The sequence below is a fragment of the Chiloscyllium plagiosum genome, chromosome 3 (assembly GCF_004010195.1).
Source record: "Chiloscyllium plagiosum isolate BGI_BamShark_2017 chromosome 3, ASM401019v2, whole genome shotgun sequence".
Lineage (NCBI taxonomy): Eukaryota > Metazoa > Chordata > Chondrichthyes > Orectolobiformes > Hemiscylliidae > Chiloscyllium > Chiloscyllium plagiosum.
Genome location: NC_057712.1, coordinates 113,235,942 through 113,247,986, shown reverse-complemented (window position 1 = coordinate 113,247,986; position 12,045 = coordinate 113,235,942). Strand labels below are relative to the sequence as shown.

At 42.6% G+C, this 12,045-nt stretch overlaps 1 protein-coding gene across 1 annotated transcript in view; it reads right to left on the bottom strand.

The window, feature by feature from the left end:
* The window catches only part of cdc40 (cell division cycle 40 homolog (S. cerevisiae)), a 131,530-nt gene that overhangs the window by 44,086 nt on the left and 75,399 nt on the right, over positions 1-12,045 (bottom strand). The window contains exons 10-11 of the mRNA XM_043687120.1: positions 11,668-11,769; positions 4,710-4,825 (exon numbers count right to left, since the gene is read on the bottom strand). Of these exons, the coding sequence (XP_043543055.1) occupies positions 4,710-4,825; positions 11,668-11,769 (218 nt within the window). The remainder of the gene's footprint in view (positions 1-4,709; positions 4,826-11,667; positions 11,770-12,045) is intronic.

The window sequence follows — 12,045 nt, the reverse complement described above, 5'->3', positions numbered from 1 at the left end:
TTTCTCTGAATCCACTCCAGTTTAATAATATCCTTCTTACAACCAGGACAACCAGAACTATACACAGTATTCCAGAAGAGGCTTCACTAACATCCTGCATAACCTCAACATGACGTTCCAACTCCTATATTCAATGGTCTAAGCAATGAAGGCAAGCATGCTAAAAACCTTCCTAAACACCCTGTAGCCTGAGACCATACTCCTCACTATCACGAACACCAATTTTGTTGTCATCTGCAAACTTACTAATTATACCTTCTCCATTCACATCCAAGTCCTTAATATACGTAACAAGCAAAGGTCCCAGCACCGAATCCTGTGCTACACTGCTGGTCACAGGCTTCCAATTACAAAAACAATCCTTCACCATCACCCTCTGCCTCCTATATGCAAGCCAAGTTTGGATCCAGTTTGCCAACTTGCCTCTCATGGGCCTATTAACCTTTACACCAGCCTCCATGAGGGACCTTGTCAAAAGGATATAATGAAGTCCATGTAATCCACATCAACTCCACAACCTCATCAATATACTTATTCACCTTTCCAAAAAACCTCCATTAAATTAGGCAGTGATCTCCCACTAACAAATCCATGCTGACATATCCCTGATCAATCCCTGCCTTTCCAAGTGTTGATTAATTTTGTCCCTAAAAATTGTTTCCAATGATTTCCCCACTAACATTAGACTAACTGGTCAGTAATTATCCCTGCTGTCCTTCTTGAACAAAGTATCTCTGCCAGGGCCCTAGCTGTCTCCTCACTTGCCTCCTTTGGCAGCCTGGGACACATCTAAACAGAACCTGGGGACTTATGTACCTTTATTCCTGCTAAAGTATCTAATACATCCTCCTTACTAATCTTAATATGTTTCAGAAACTTACCACCCCAACTGAAAATCCCTTGTTACAATGAATATGTGTGAGAAATATTCATTTAAGTTCTCACTCTCATTCTCTGACTCCATGCACAACTTGCTCCTTTGGTCTCTAATAGGCCCCACTCTTTCCCTGGTAATCCTCTTACTTTTATCATACTTACAAAATGTTTACACCTTGGAGTTGTCCTTAAACCTATCTGCTAAAGATATCTCGTGACCCATCTTTGCCCTCCTGATTTCTTTCTTTAAGCAACCCCTACACTCTCTATACTTCCGAAGGGCATCGCTGTTTTTAAAGTGCTGTAGCTAATATATTCTTCCATTTATTTTTGTAAAATTTTGGAAATTCCTTGACATCCAGGGTTCCATTGACGTGCGGCCCTTGCCCTTCACTCTTAAAGAAACAAGCTGGCCCTGAATTCTCACAACACTACTTTTAAGAGACCCCCACTATCCAAATATACATTCACCTTCGAGAAACTGTTCCCATTCAATTTTTGCCAGATCCTGACTGTTGGGAAGCTTGTAGTCTAATTCCAGCAAAGTAACTGACCCTTTTTTATTTCTATGTTCTACCCAGATGGCTTCATTTGAAGACCCTTCTGGCTTATCCATCCTCATTCTGTAGTGGTGGGTTTCCTTTATCAATAATGCAATGCTCCCACTCTCTTATATCCCCACCATGTGCCTGAAATGTTTACACCTTGGAATGCTGAGCTGTCAGATCCACCCTTCCTTCAACATATTTCAGTGATTGCAATAATTTCATATTCCCATGTGCTGATCAACACTGAAAGTTCATCACCTGACCAAGTAAGGTCCTTGCACTAAAATAGAAAGAATCTAACATTCTGGACCCCTCATGAGTTATACCGTGACTATGTCTTCTCCGCCTACTGGACTGCACTAACATTCATTCTACATCTTATTGGATTTTGTTCTCGGCTTTACATCAATTTTTTGCCCCATCTCCCAGCCAAATTAATTTAAAACCTCCCCATTTATTCACACATTTCATTGAAGGTCAGGACAGGTAGAAAGAATAGTTAGTAAAGCATCCCGTGTCCTTGGCTTTAATAATAGGTGCATAGAGTACAAGAGAAGGAGATGATGTCAAAGTTGCATTCAGACCTCAGCTGCGATATTGAGTACAGTTGTGGGCACCACATTATAGGAAGGATGGAGACATTGCAGAAGTGGTTTACAAGAATGATTCCAGAAATGAGAAACTGCATAATGAGGGTAGATTAAAGAAGTTGGAACCGTTCTTCTTAGGAGATAAGGAAGTCAAGAGAAGTTCTGATCGAGGTTTTCAAAGTTATGAGTGGATAAACAGATAGGGAGAAGGTGTTCTCACTTGTAAAAGAAATAAGAACAAGATGGTACAGATTTAAAGTTCCGTATAAAAGAAGCAAGGGTGATAGGAGCAAGGATATCGAATGCACTGCCTGGAAATGGGGTGGGGGCAATTTCAATTGAGAAATTCAAGATGGCACTGGATGATTATTTGGATAGAAATAGTGTGCAAGGGTATGAGGAAAAGTAGGAAATTAGCGCTAGGTAATAATGTTCAACTGAACGTAAGAACTAGGATCAGGAATAGGCAATACAGCTCCTTGAGCCTGCTCCATCAATCAATTCAAGCTTGGCTAATCTCATCTTCACCTCAATTCTACTTCAACCTATTACGAATTAAAAATTTGTCTAAATCCTCCTTAAATTTATTCACTGTTCCAGTCTGCCTCTCGCTGCACTAATTTAACTCGCCGGTCTGCCTCTCTCCATGCTATTTCTCACTCTGAGGCTGCCTTCCCTTCCCCCGCTGATGAGCTGAGCGGCCTCCATCTGCACCTTCTAACAATTCTCATGACTGCGTGACAGATCATAGGTAGAAAACAGCTGAGCTCCTGCTGCAGGATTCCTAGCCTCTGAGCAGCTCTTGTAACTATGATGGTCAGATTCTCTCTTGTTGGACATGGTCACTGCCCGGCACTTGTGTGGCACGAATATCACTTAGTCACCAGTTAGTCCAAACTGAGACATTGTTCAGGTTTTGATTCATTTGGCCATGGACAGCTTCAGTTCCTGAGGAATTACAAATGGTGTTGAATATTGTGCCATTATCAGGGAACATCCTGACTTCTAACCTAATGCTGAAGATGGTTGGGCCTCGGACACAAGCCTGAGGAACTCCTGCAGAGGTGATTCTGACCTCCACAATTATCTTCCTTTGTGCCTGGTATGACTCCAACCAGTGTCTAGTTTTACCCTCCATTCCCCTTGAGTTGGGTGTTCCTAGGGATCCTTGATGCCACACTTGATTAGATGTCATATTACTCATTTGTGGTGTGAGATAATTTTATTTTAGGTTGACAGTTAACATCCTGTTAGTCGAAAATACCATTCTTATGCTTGTTAAAAAGTAGAAGTGTGAGACAGCTAGTATCAGACACCACCTTTTCAGGGGAATTGGGGGTAGACTGAGCACCTTTCAGGGTCAAAAGATGGTTTGCTTTAACGACATGTTTTACGTCACTGAAATTCTTGCAGCAGTGCATTCCAGTCCTTGGGGCTTTGCTCCTGGTACTGCTAACCTTCTTTTGACCTTTCCTGCTGTGGTTACAGGACATGTTTACTCTTCTTAAATCTTAATCATAAGACTGTACCTCCAGTATACCTTGGAGCTCACGGTCTTCCCTGTGAAGCCATTCCTCCTTTTTCCCCTGATCAGATTTTCCACAATCACAACTCCCACAAAGGAAATACTTACCAAACCGATTGCTGGGATGGCAGTTTTTTTGCATGAGGGGAGATTGGGACACTGGTCTGTATTTTACTTTTAATATTGTTATTTGCTTTGTGCACCGCTTCCTAGGCCAGCATTTGTTGCTTTTCCTTAACTACCCTTTAGTGGCTTGGTATACCATATCTGAGGTTAAGAGTCAACCACTTGTGGTGAGTCTGCAGTCACAATGAGATCAGACCACGTAAGGAAGACAGATTATTTTTTCCTAAAAGGACACCAATGGCTACAAGGGATTTTTCAGATTTAAATTTGAATAACACATCTGTCATAATGCTATTTGAATCCTTCTCCCTGGAGCATCATCCTGGGTCTCTGGGTTACTAGTCCAGTGATATTAACACTATGTCACTACCTTCGCATGATTCACAGGAATTTAGAAGAATGAGATCTCATTGAGGTAAATAAAATGATGACAGAGCTGGATAGACTGGTTACAGTGATGATGGTTCCTCTGGCTGATGGAATGTGGTTCCAAAACAAAAACAGAAGGGTGATGATCTCAGGATACATAGCAGGTCATTTCGAACTGAGATGAGGAGAAATTTCTTCACACAGAGGGTGGTGAACATTTGGAATTCGCCACCACAGAAGGCTATGGAAGCAAAGTTGCTGAATATATTTAACAAAGAAACAGTTTTCCGAGACTCAAGTTGTCAATGGTAGAGGGTGACAGCGAGGATGGCATTGAGATAGAAGCTCAGCCACAATTATGCTGTTTGGCAGAGTGGGATCAATGGACTACAGTTGCTCCCACATTTTACATTTCGGTTTCCAAACGTCTGAAAAAATCTATGGACATTAAAGTGTTATTGAAACACAAACAGGGAAAATATTTAATTGTAGATATTTTTCAATCAACCTGTTCAGAGATGTTATTACACTCTGGAGCAGATGGGACTTGAATCCAGGACTCTTGGCTCAGAGATAGGATCACTACCACTACTTTTCAAAATTTGAGCAGGCAACGAGAAGCCATTAATTCAACAGATGGTAAAACAAGAATGGAACACAAATTGCAAATCTCACCTGGACAATTTTCTTGTCTGACATACCAGCCACAAAGAGATGCTGCTTCTCTTCATCGGGATTGAACTTGACACAGTATGGAACTTTTCTATTAGAAAACTTAGCTGTACATTTCCCTGATGACAAAGATACAATATAAAAAGGACAAGTAGTTAAAGCTTAAAACATTGCACAGCATTGCAAACTGAAGAACAATATTTTCCAGCGATATTGCTGGATAATTAATCACACAATGAGTATGTACATGAATGCAATCTTTTACTTAGCTATCACTACAGAAAAATCACTGAGCACTGTGATGGGGGTGGGTTGAGAGAGTGGGAGGGGAACTTAATGCTGCACTTACAAAACTAGGAGCAGGAGCATGATTTAGCTGTTTCAGCCAAATGGCCTACTCCTGATGTCAGCATTTACTGATGTTGGTGAAGAAGGAACAACATAAAATCTATGGGGAACCAATGGCCTAATGGCATTAGCTCTGGATTATTAATCCAGTAGACCCAGATAATGTTCTGGAATCCTGGGTTCGAATTCTGCCAGAATTCGATCAGATTGTGGAATTTGAATTCAATAAACAAATACAATCTGGAATTAGGAGTGCAATGATAACCATGAAACCATTGTCGATTGTCAGGAAAGAAAACCATCACATTCACTAATGTCCTTTAGGAAAGGGAACAGTAATCCTTACCTGGTCTGACCTACATGCAACTCTAAACCACAGCAATACGGTTGACCCTTAACAATTAGAGACGGACAGTAAATGCTGGCCCAACCAGCGACAACACAGCCCAAGTATCAATAAAAAAACTAAAAAGATTAATTTAATATTTTCATAGAATTCTTCGAAATAAAATTAAAACATTTGTAGGCAATGTACTGTGGATCAAAGAGGAGGTTATTTCAATATACAACTGTCTGGATAAGTAGTCCGTCAACACAAATAATTATGATGAATATGACCAAAAGTTATTCAACTCTGATCTCCAAAAGTATGTTTCTGAGCAGATAATCAAAGACCTCCACTCAAAATCCTGAAAACATGTTCAAATTCCATTATTGCAGAGTGAGAAGTTGAATTCAGTTACAAAGTTTTTGTTTTGTGAACATGTTTTATATCAATTAATGTAACCATGAAGTGTGAAGTAACCAATTCACTACTTAAGTGCCTTAAATGGCAGCATGGAAAGTCAAGTTAGCTTCTTCCCACCAAGAATTTAATTTCAGTGGTGGCAGGAAGGGGTTGGTAGCTTCTCTGATGTCAAACCACCAGATTATCTTCCCCACTCATCATATTCTTGGGAGGGGAAGATCATGGTTTTATGAATTTTTTTTAAAGCTCAATTTGACGTGGACTGAACAGGTTGATTTTTATCAGGCAATGGAGGGAAATTTGGTAGTATGAGGTGTAAGGAAAGTTACAAAAAATGTTCGGCAGGAAGCAAATTAATGAAGCAATTATTAACAGAGATTTTCTGAGGGCAATGAAATTTTACCAACAGTATCCAGGATCCATGAAGTAAGCAATTGCATAATGGGAGATCAAGTGCCTTGGAAATAACACGCAATGTGCAAGTAAAATGGAAATCAGCAAACCCAAGGTGACCCACAGGCAGAGATTTGCAATTACAAATTATTTCCTGGGAATGGACTTCAAGGACAGTGAAAGAAATGGGCTGAAAATGTGTTGCTGGAAAAGCGCAGAAGGTCAGGCAGCATCCAGGGAACAGGAGAATCGACGTTTCGGGCATAAGCCCTTCTTCAGGAACCATTTCAGTGAAAGAAATGGGGCTTCCTTCTTCTGTATTGTGCCTCCATTTCCTCTTGCCTGCTCTACTGCAGAAGCATTTGCTTTTTCACTTTTGCCTTTTCAATTACACAAACCAAGTAGCCCTCCTCTCTTTGCAACCCACCCAAAGGTTCTATTTGGAAAAAATTAAAATATGCCTTCTTATTGGATGCCATCTGGAAGTTTATACGGGCAGTCGCACTACTGCAGCAATTTTATGACTTGGAAATAGTCCCAACATCCAGAATATCCTAGGTTGGAACTTTCCTCTCCCTGGACTGGTGTCTGTAATGGGAAGATAGATGGGAAAATACTGTTTGGAGAGAATGAAAGAAAAACGGAAATCTCAACGATGAAAAATGCTTTGCAATTTTCCCCTTAAGTCATGCATCTGTAGAATCTCACCATTGAGTGATGACTAATTTATTCCCATGTATTTGCATACTGTTAGCATTCCTATTCACCTTATTTACATACCATTTCCAAATTCTTCTCATTCCCTGAGAAACTAGATGGCACAAATTCCTGGCTTGTACCTTGCTCTCCTAATGCGGGTCCCATAATGCGATAGTAACTAGGTGGAGGGGCGGGCCATACAGCTCTCTGGCCTGCTCTGCCATTCATTTTGATCATGGCTGACCCTCTGTCTCAATGCCATATTGCCACTTTCTCCCCACACCTCTTGAAGACTAAATCTAAAATGCATCTTTCTTGAATATATTCAGTGACTTAGCCTCCACAGTCTCCTGTGGCAGAGAATTCCACAGGTTCACTGCCCTTTGAGCAGAAAAAAATTCCGCATTTCTGTCCTAAATGGTCTAGCCCATATGCGGAAAATGTGTCCCCTGGATCTAGACTTCCCAAAAAGACAAAACATCCTCCCTCCATCTAATCTGTTCAGCCTGTTAGAACTTTATAGGTTTTAATCAAAACTTGTCTTGTCCTTCAAAACTCTGAGTACTGGCCCAGTCAAACCAATCCTAAAGTCATAGCACAGTTCTGTCATCCCCGGTATCAGCTGAGTGAACCTCCACTGCACTTCTTCCATGGCAAGTCTATCCTCCCTCAGGTAGGGTGACCAAAATGGCAGACAAACTCCAGGTGTGATCTCACCAAGGTTCTATAATAACTGCAGCAAGGCATCCTTACTTCTGAACTTAAATCCTCTTGCAATGAACATAGTATTTGCAGTCCTGGCCATCACCATTCTTCAAAATCATCTCCACGCTTGCTCTCGAGCCACTATACTCCTTGACCACTCATCCATGCCGACCAGATATCCTTACTTAACCCAGTCTCATTTGCTAGTAATTGGCCTATATCCCTCTAAAAGCAAAAGTGAGGACTGCAGATGCTGGAAACCAGAGTCTAGATTAGAGTGGTTCTGGAAAAGCACAGCAGGTCAGGCAGCATTTGAGGAGCAGGAAAATCGACGTTTCGGGCAAAAGCCCTTCATCAGGAATGAAAGCAGGGAGCCTCCGGGATGGAGAGATAAATGGGAGGGGATGGGGCTGGGGAGAAGTTAGCGAAGAGTGGGGTGGGGTCCGTTTAAAGATGGCGGAAATGTCATCGGATGATATGGTTTATGCAAAGTTTGATAGGGGTCCTCACCACCAGGGATATATTTCCCTCCCCAACCCTTTCCGCTTTCCGCAAAGACCGTTCCCTCCATAACTACCTGGTCAGGTCCACGCCTCCTACAACCCACCCTCCCCGCCTAGCACCTTCCCCTGCCACCACAGGAATTGCAAAACCTGCGCCCACACCTCACCCCTCACCTCCATCTAAGGCCCCATCAAAGTTTCACCTGCATATCCACCAATGTCATTTATTGTATCCGTTGCTCCCGATGTGGTCTCCTTTACATTGGGGAGACTGGTCACCTTCTCGCTTTAGGGAGACACCCACCTCCCCGTGGCCAAACATTTCAATTTCCCCTCCCACTCTGCCGAGGATATGCAGGTCCTGGGCCTTCTCCACCGGCACTCCCTCACCACCCGACGCCTCGGAACACTTCAACCCCAGGGCATCAATGTGGACTTCACCAGTTTCTTCATTTCCCCTCCCCCAACCTTAGCACAGTTCCAACCTTCCAGCTCAGCACTGTCCTCATGACCTGTCCTACCTGCCAACCTTCCTTCCCACCTATCCACTCCATCCTCCCCTCTGACCTATCACCTCCATCCCCATCTCCAACCACCAATTGTACTCTTGGCTACCTTCTCCCCAGCCCCACCTCCCTTCCATTTATTTCTCCACCCTGGAGGCTCCCTGCCTTCATTCTTTATGAAGGAATTCTGCCCGAAACGTCGATTTTTCTGCTCCTTGGATGCTGCCTGACCTGCTGTGCCTTTCCAGCACTACTCTAATCTATATCCCTCTAAACCCTTCCTTTCCATATAATTATCCAGATGGCTTTTAAATGTAATTGTACCAGACTCCACCACCTCCTCTGGCCGCTCATTCCATACATGCACCACCCTCTGCATGAAAAAGTTTCCCCAAGATCCCTTTTAAGTTTTTCCCCTCTCACCCTAAACCTATGCCCTCTAGTTCCGGACTCCCCACCCCAGGGAAAAGACCTTGTCTATTTATCCTATCCATACCCCTCATTGATTTTATAAACCTCTATAAGGTCACTCCTCAACTCCAATGCTCCAGGGAAAACAGCCCCATCCTATTCAACCTCTCCCTGCAGCTCAAATCCTCCTACCCTGGCAACATCCTTGCAAATCTTTTATGAACCCTTTCAAGTTTCACAACATCCTTCCGATAGGAGGAAGACCAGGATTGCACACAATATTTCAAAAGTGGATTAACCAATGCCCTGTAAAGATGCAACATGACCTCCCAACTCCTAAACTCAAAGCGCTGTCCAATAAAGGAAAGCATACCAAATGCCTTCTTCACTATCCTCTCTACCTGCGATTCTACTTTCAAGGAGCTATGAACCTGTACTCCAAGGTCTCTTGGCATTGCAACACTCCACAGAATCTTGTCTTTGTGTATAAGTTCTGCTCTGATTTGCTTTTCCAAAATGCATCACCTCACATTTATCTAGATTAAACTCCATCTGCCACTCCTCAGCCCATTGGCCCATCTTATCAAGATCCCACTGTACTCTGAGGTAACCTTCTTCGCCATCCACTATACTATGTCATCTGCAAACTTACTAACTATACTTCTTATATTCACATCTAAATCATTTATATATATGGCGAAAAGCAGTGGACTCAGTACCAATCCTTGTAGCACACCAATAGTCACAGGCCTCCAGTCTGAAAAGCAACCCTTTACCACCACCCTCTGTCGTCTACCTTTGAGCCAGTTCTGTACCCAAATGGCTAGTTCTTCCTGTATTCCATGAGATCTAACCTTGCAAACCAGTCTACCATGAGGAACCTTGGTACATGATTTACTGAAGTCCACATAGATCACGTCCATCACTCTGCCCTCATCAGTCCTCTTCGTTACTTCTTCAAAACACTCAATCAAGTTTATGAGACATGATTTCCCATGCACAAAGCTATATTGACCATCCCTAATCAGTCCTTGTCTTTCCAAGTGCATGTAAATCCTGTCCCTCAGGATTCCTTCCAACAACTTGCCCACCACCAATGTCAGGCTCACCAATATTCACTGTGTACAGAGACAGCTAAGTTCTCTTGAAATGCTTGTACATCAAGTTGACAGCATTGAACCTATACTTCTTTCAGCAAACCATTGTGCTATGACAGAGAGTGGACATGTGAACTGTTTATTGTATACTTCCCAGCCCTGAACATCACTGATTCCATAGCAGATTCACAAGGCGGGTGCAAGTGTGGAATGATGTGCATAGTACACACTGTGCTTAGCCTCAGTGTCGTCCACATTAAAGTGCTCGCCTTGACTGCAATCAACTACACTGCACTTCATGGATCCCTGATCACTGAGCCTATCTGCAGTGAAGCAGCTGGTTACTTGTGAGACATGAACAATTCTTGGCCATTGCAATGTCTGAAAAGGATGCTCATTTCTCACATGAATGAGATTTAATCACCTACAGCAACACTGTTAGTGACAGACACCCAAGACTTTCTTCATGGAATAGCTACAGTGTTTTGACACATGTGCTCACCAGATTATGCTCCTCATTCCTGATGAAGGGCTTATGCCTGAAACACTGATTCTCCTGCTTCTCAGACACTGCCTATCCTGCGGTGCTTTTCCAGCACCACACTCTCGATTCTGATCTCCAACATCTGCAGTCTTCACCTTCTCCCTCTGAGATTGTGCTCCCAAGCCTAATCTAGATGGAGTACCATTGAAGTACAAGTTTCTGAGCAGGTGGAGAATGCAGGTGAAAGATTTACCATTATGCCCTCAGAGGGTTCAGTGGCTTCCTCCTCACAGGTGGAGATGCAGCTGAGAGTCTCTGGAGCTGGCTTTATCTGATTGAAGGTTCATTGGGTGCCATCAGCACCTGTGTAACAGGCAAGGGAATCAGCTAAGAGGAATAAAAGCTTATGGAGATTATGAGGGATCTGTTCGCCGAACAGAACCACAACAACGAGCACCCGAGCTACAAATCTTCGCACAAACTTTGAAGATTAAGAGGGAGTCAGCACTGGTGGTTTCGGGAGTGCAGCACAGCGTCGTGACACTTATTGGGTTAGTTGGCCAATGAGGTCTCCCTTTCCTCCACTGAACAATTGTGACCTTTTCCAGCTAATTTGAGAATGTTTAATGAAGGCATCAATGAAGTATTTTTGAAGTGCAGTCACTGTCACAATGTAAGAAATGCAGCAGTGAATCTGTATGCAGAAAACAGCCTGAAAGAACAATGTGATAATGATCAAATAAACTGTTCTTGTGACGTTGATTGAGAGATAAGTATTAGCCAAAACATTGAGGATAACAAGCTCACTGGTCCTCGCGATACAGCCAGAGAGGGCAAAGGCCTCGGTTTACTGTCCCACCTGAACAATGATGCTGCTTCACTCAGCAAAGCTGTGGACAGCTGACCTTAATTTGCCTGCTTCAGAGGGAAATGATCACAAAACTCTGCCTCAGAGGCAAGATCACTACACATGGAGCCATGGCTGAATCTTATACAATTATCACACATTGCAAACTTCATAGATAATTGGAACACTTCAAACAACACAACAGTGTGTTTTTACTCACCTGTCTCGGTATCCCAAAGTTTAAGGTATCGGTCGTAGGCAGCACTAAGGAACTGGGTGCCATCATTGCTAAAGCATACATCTCGCACAGCTTTACTATGGCCTTAAAGAGAAGTAAGGAGAAAAAAGGGGATACTGGGGATATCAATGGCTAAGAGTTTTTTTTTGGCAAAATTCACAAAACATCATCTTTGTCGGCTGTGACTGTAGAACTATACAAAGTCTGCTAATCTCACTAACACAGACTCCTAATTTTCTTGAAAAGGAGCTACTTTAAAAAAAACCTTTAACTTCAAACATTTATTCAATGCACATTTAATGTTTCATTCACTGACAAATGATTTGAATTACTATGCCAGCTTTTAAATAATTCAGCACA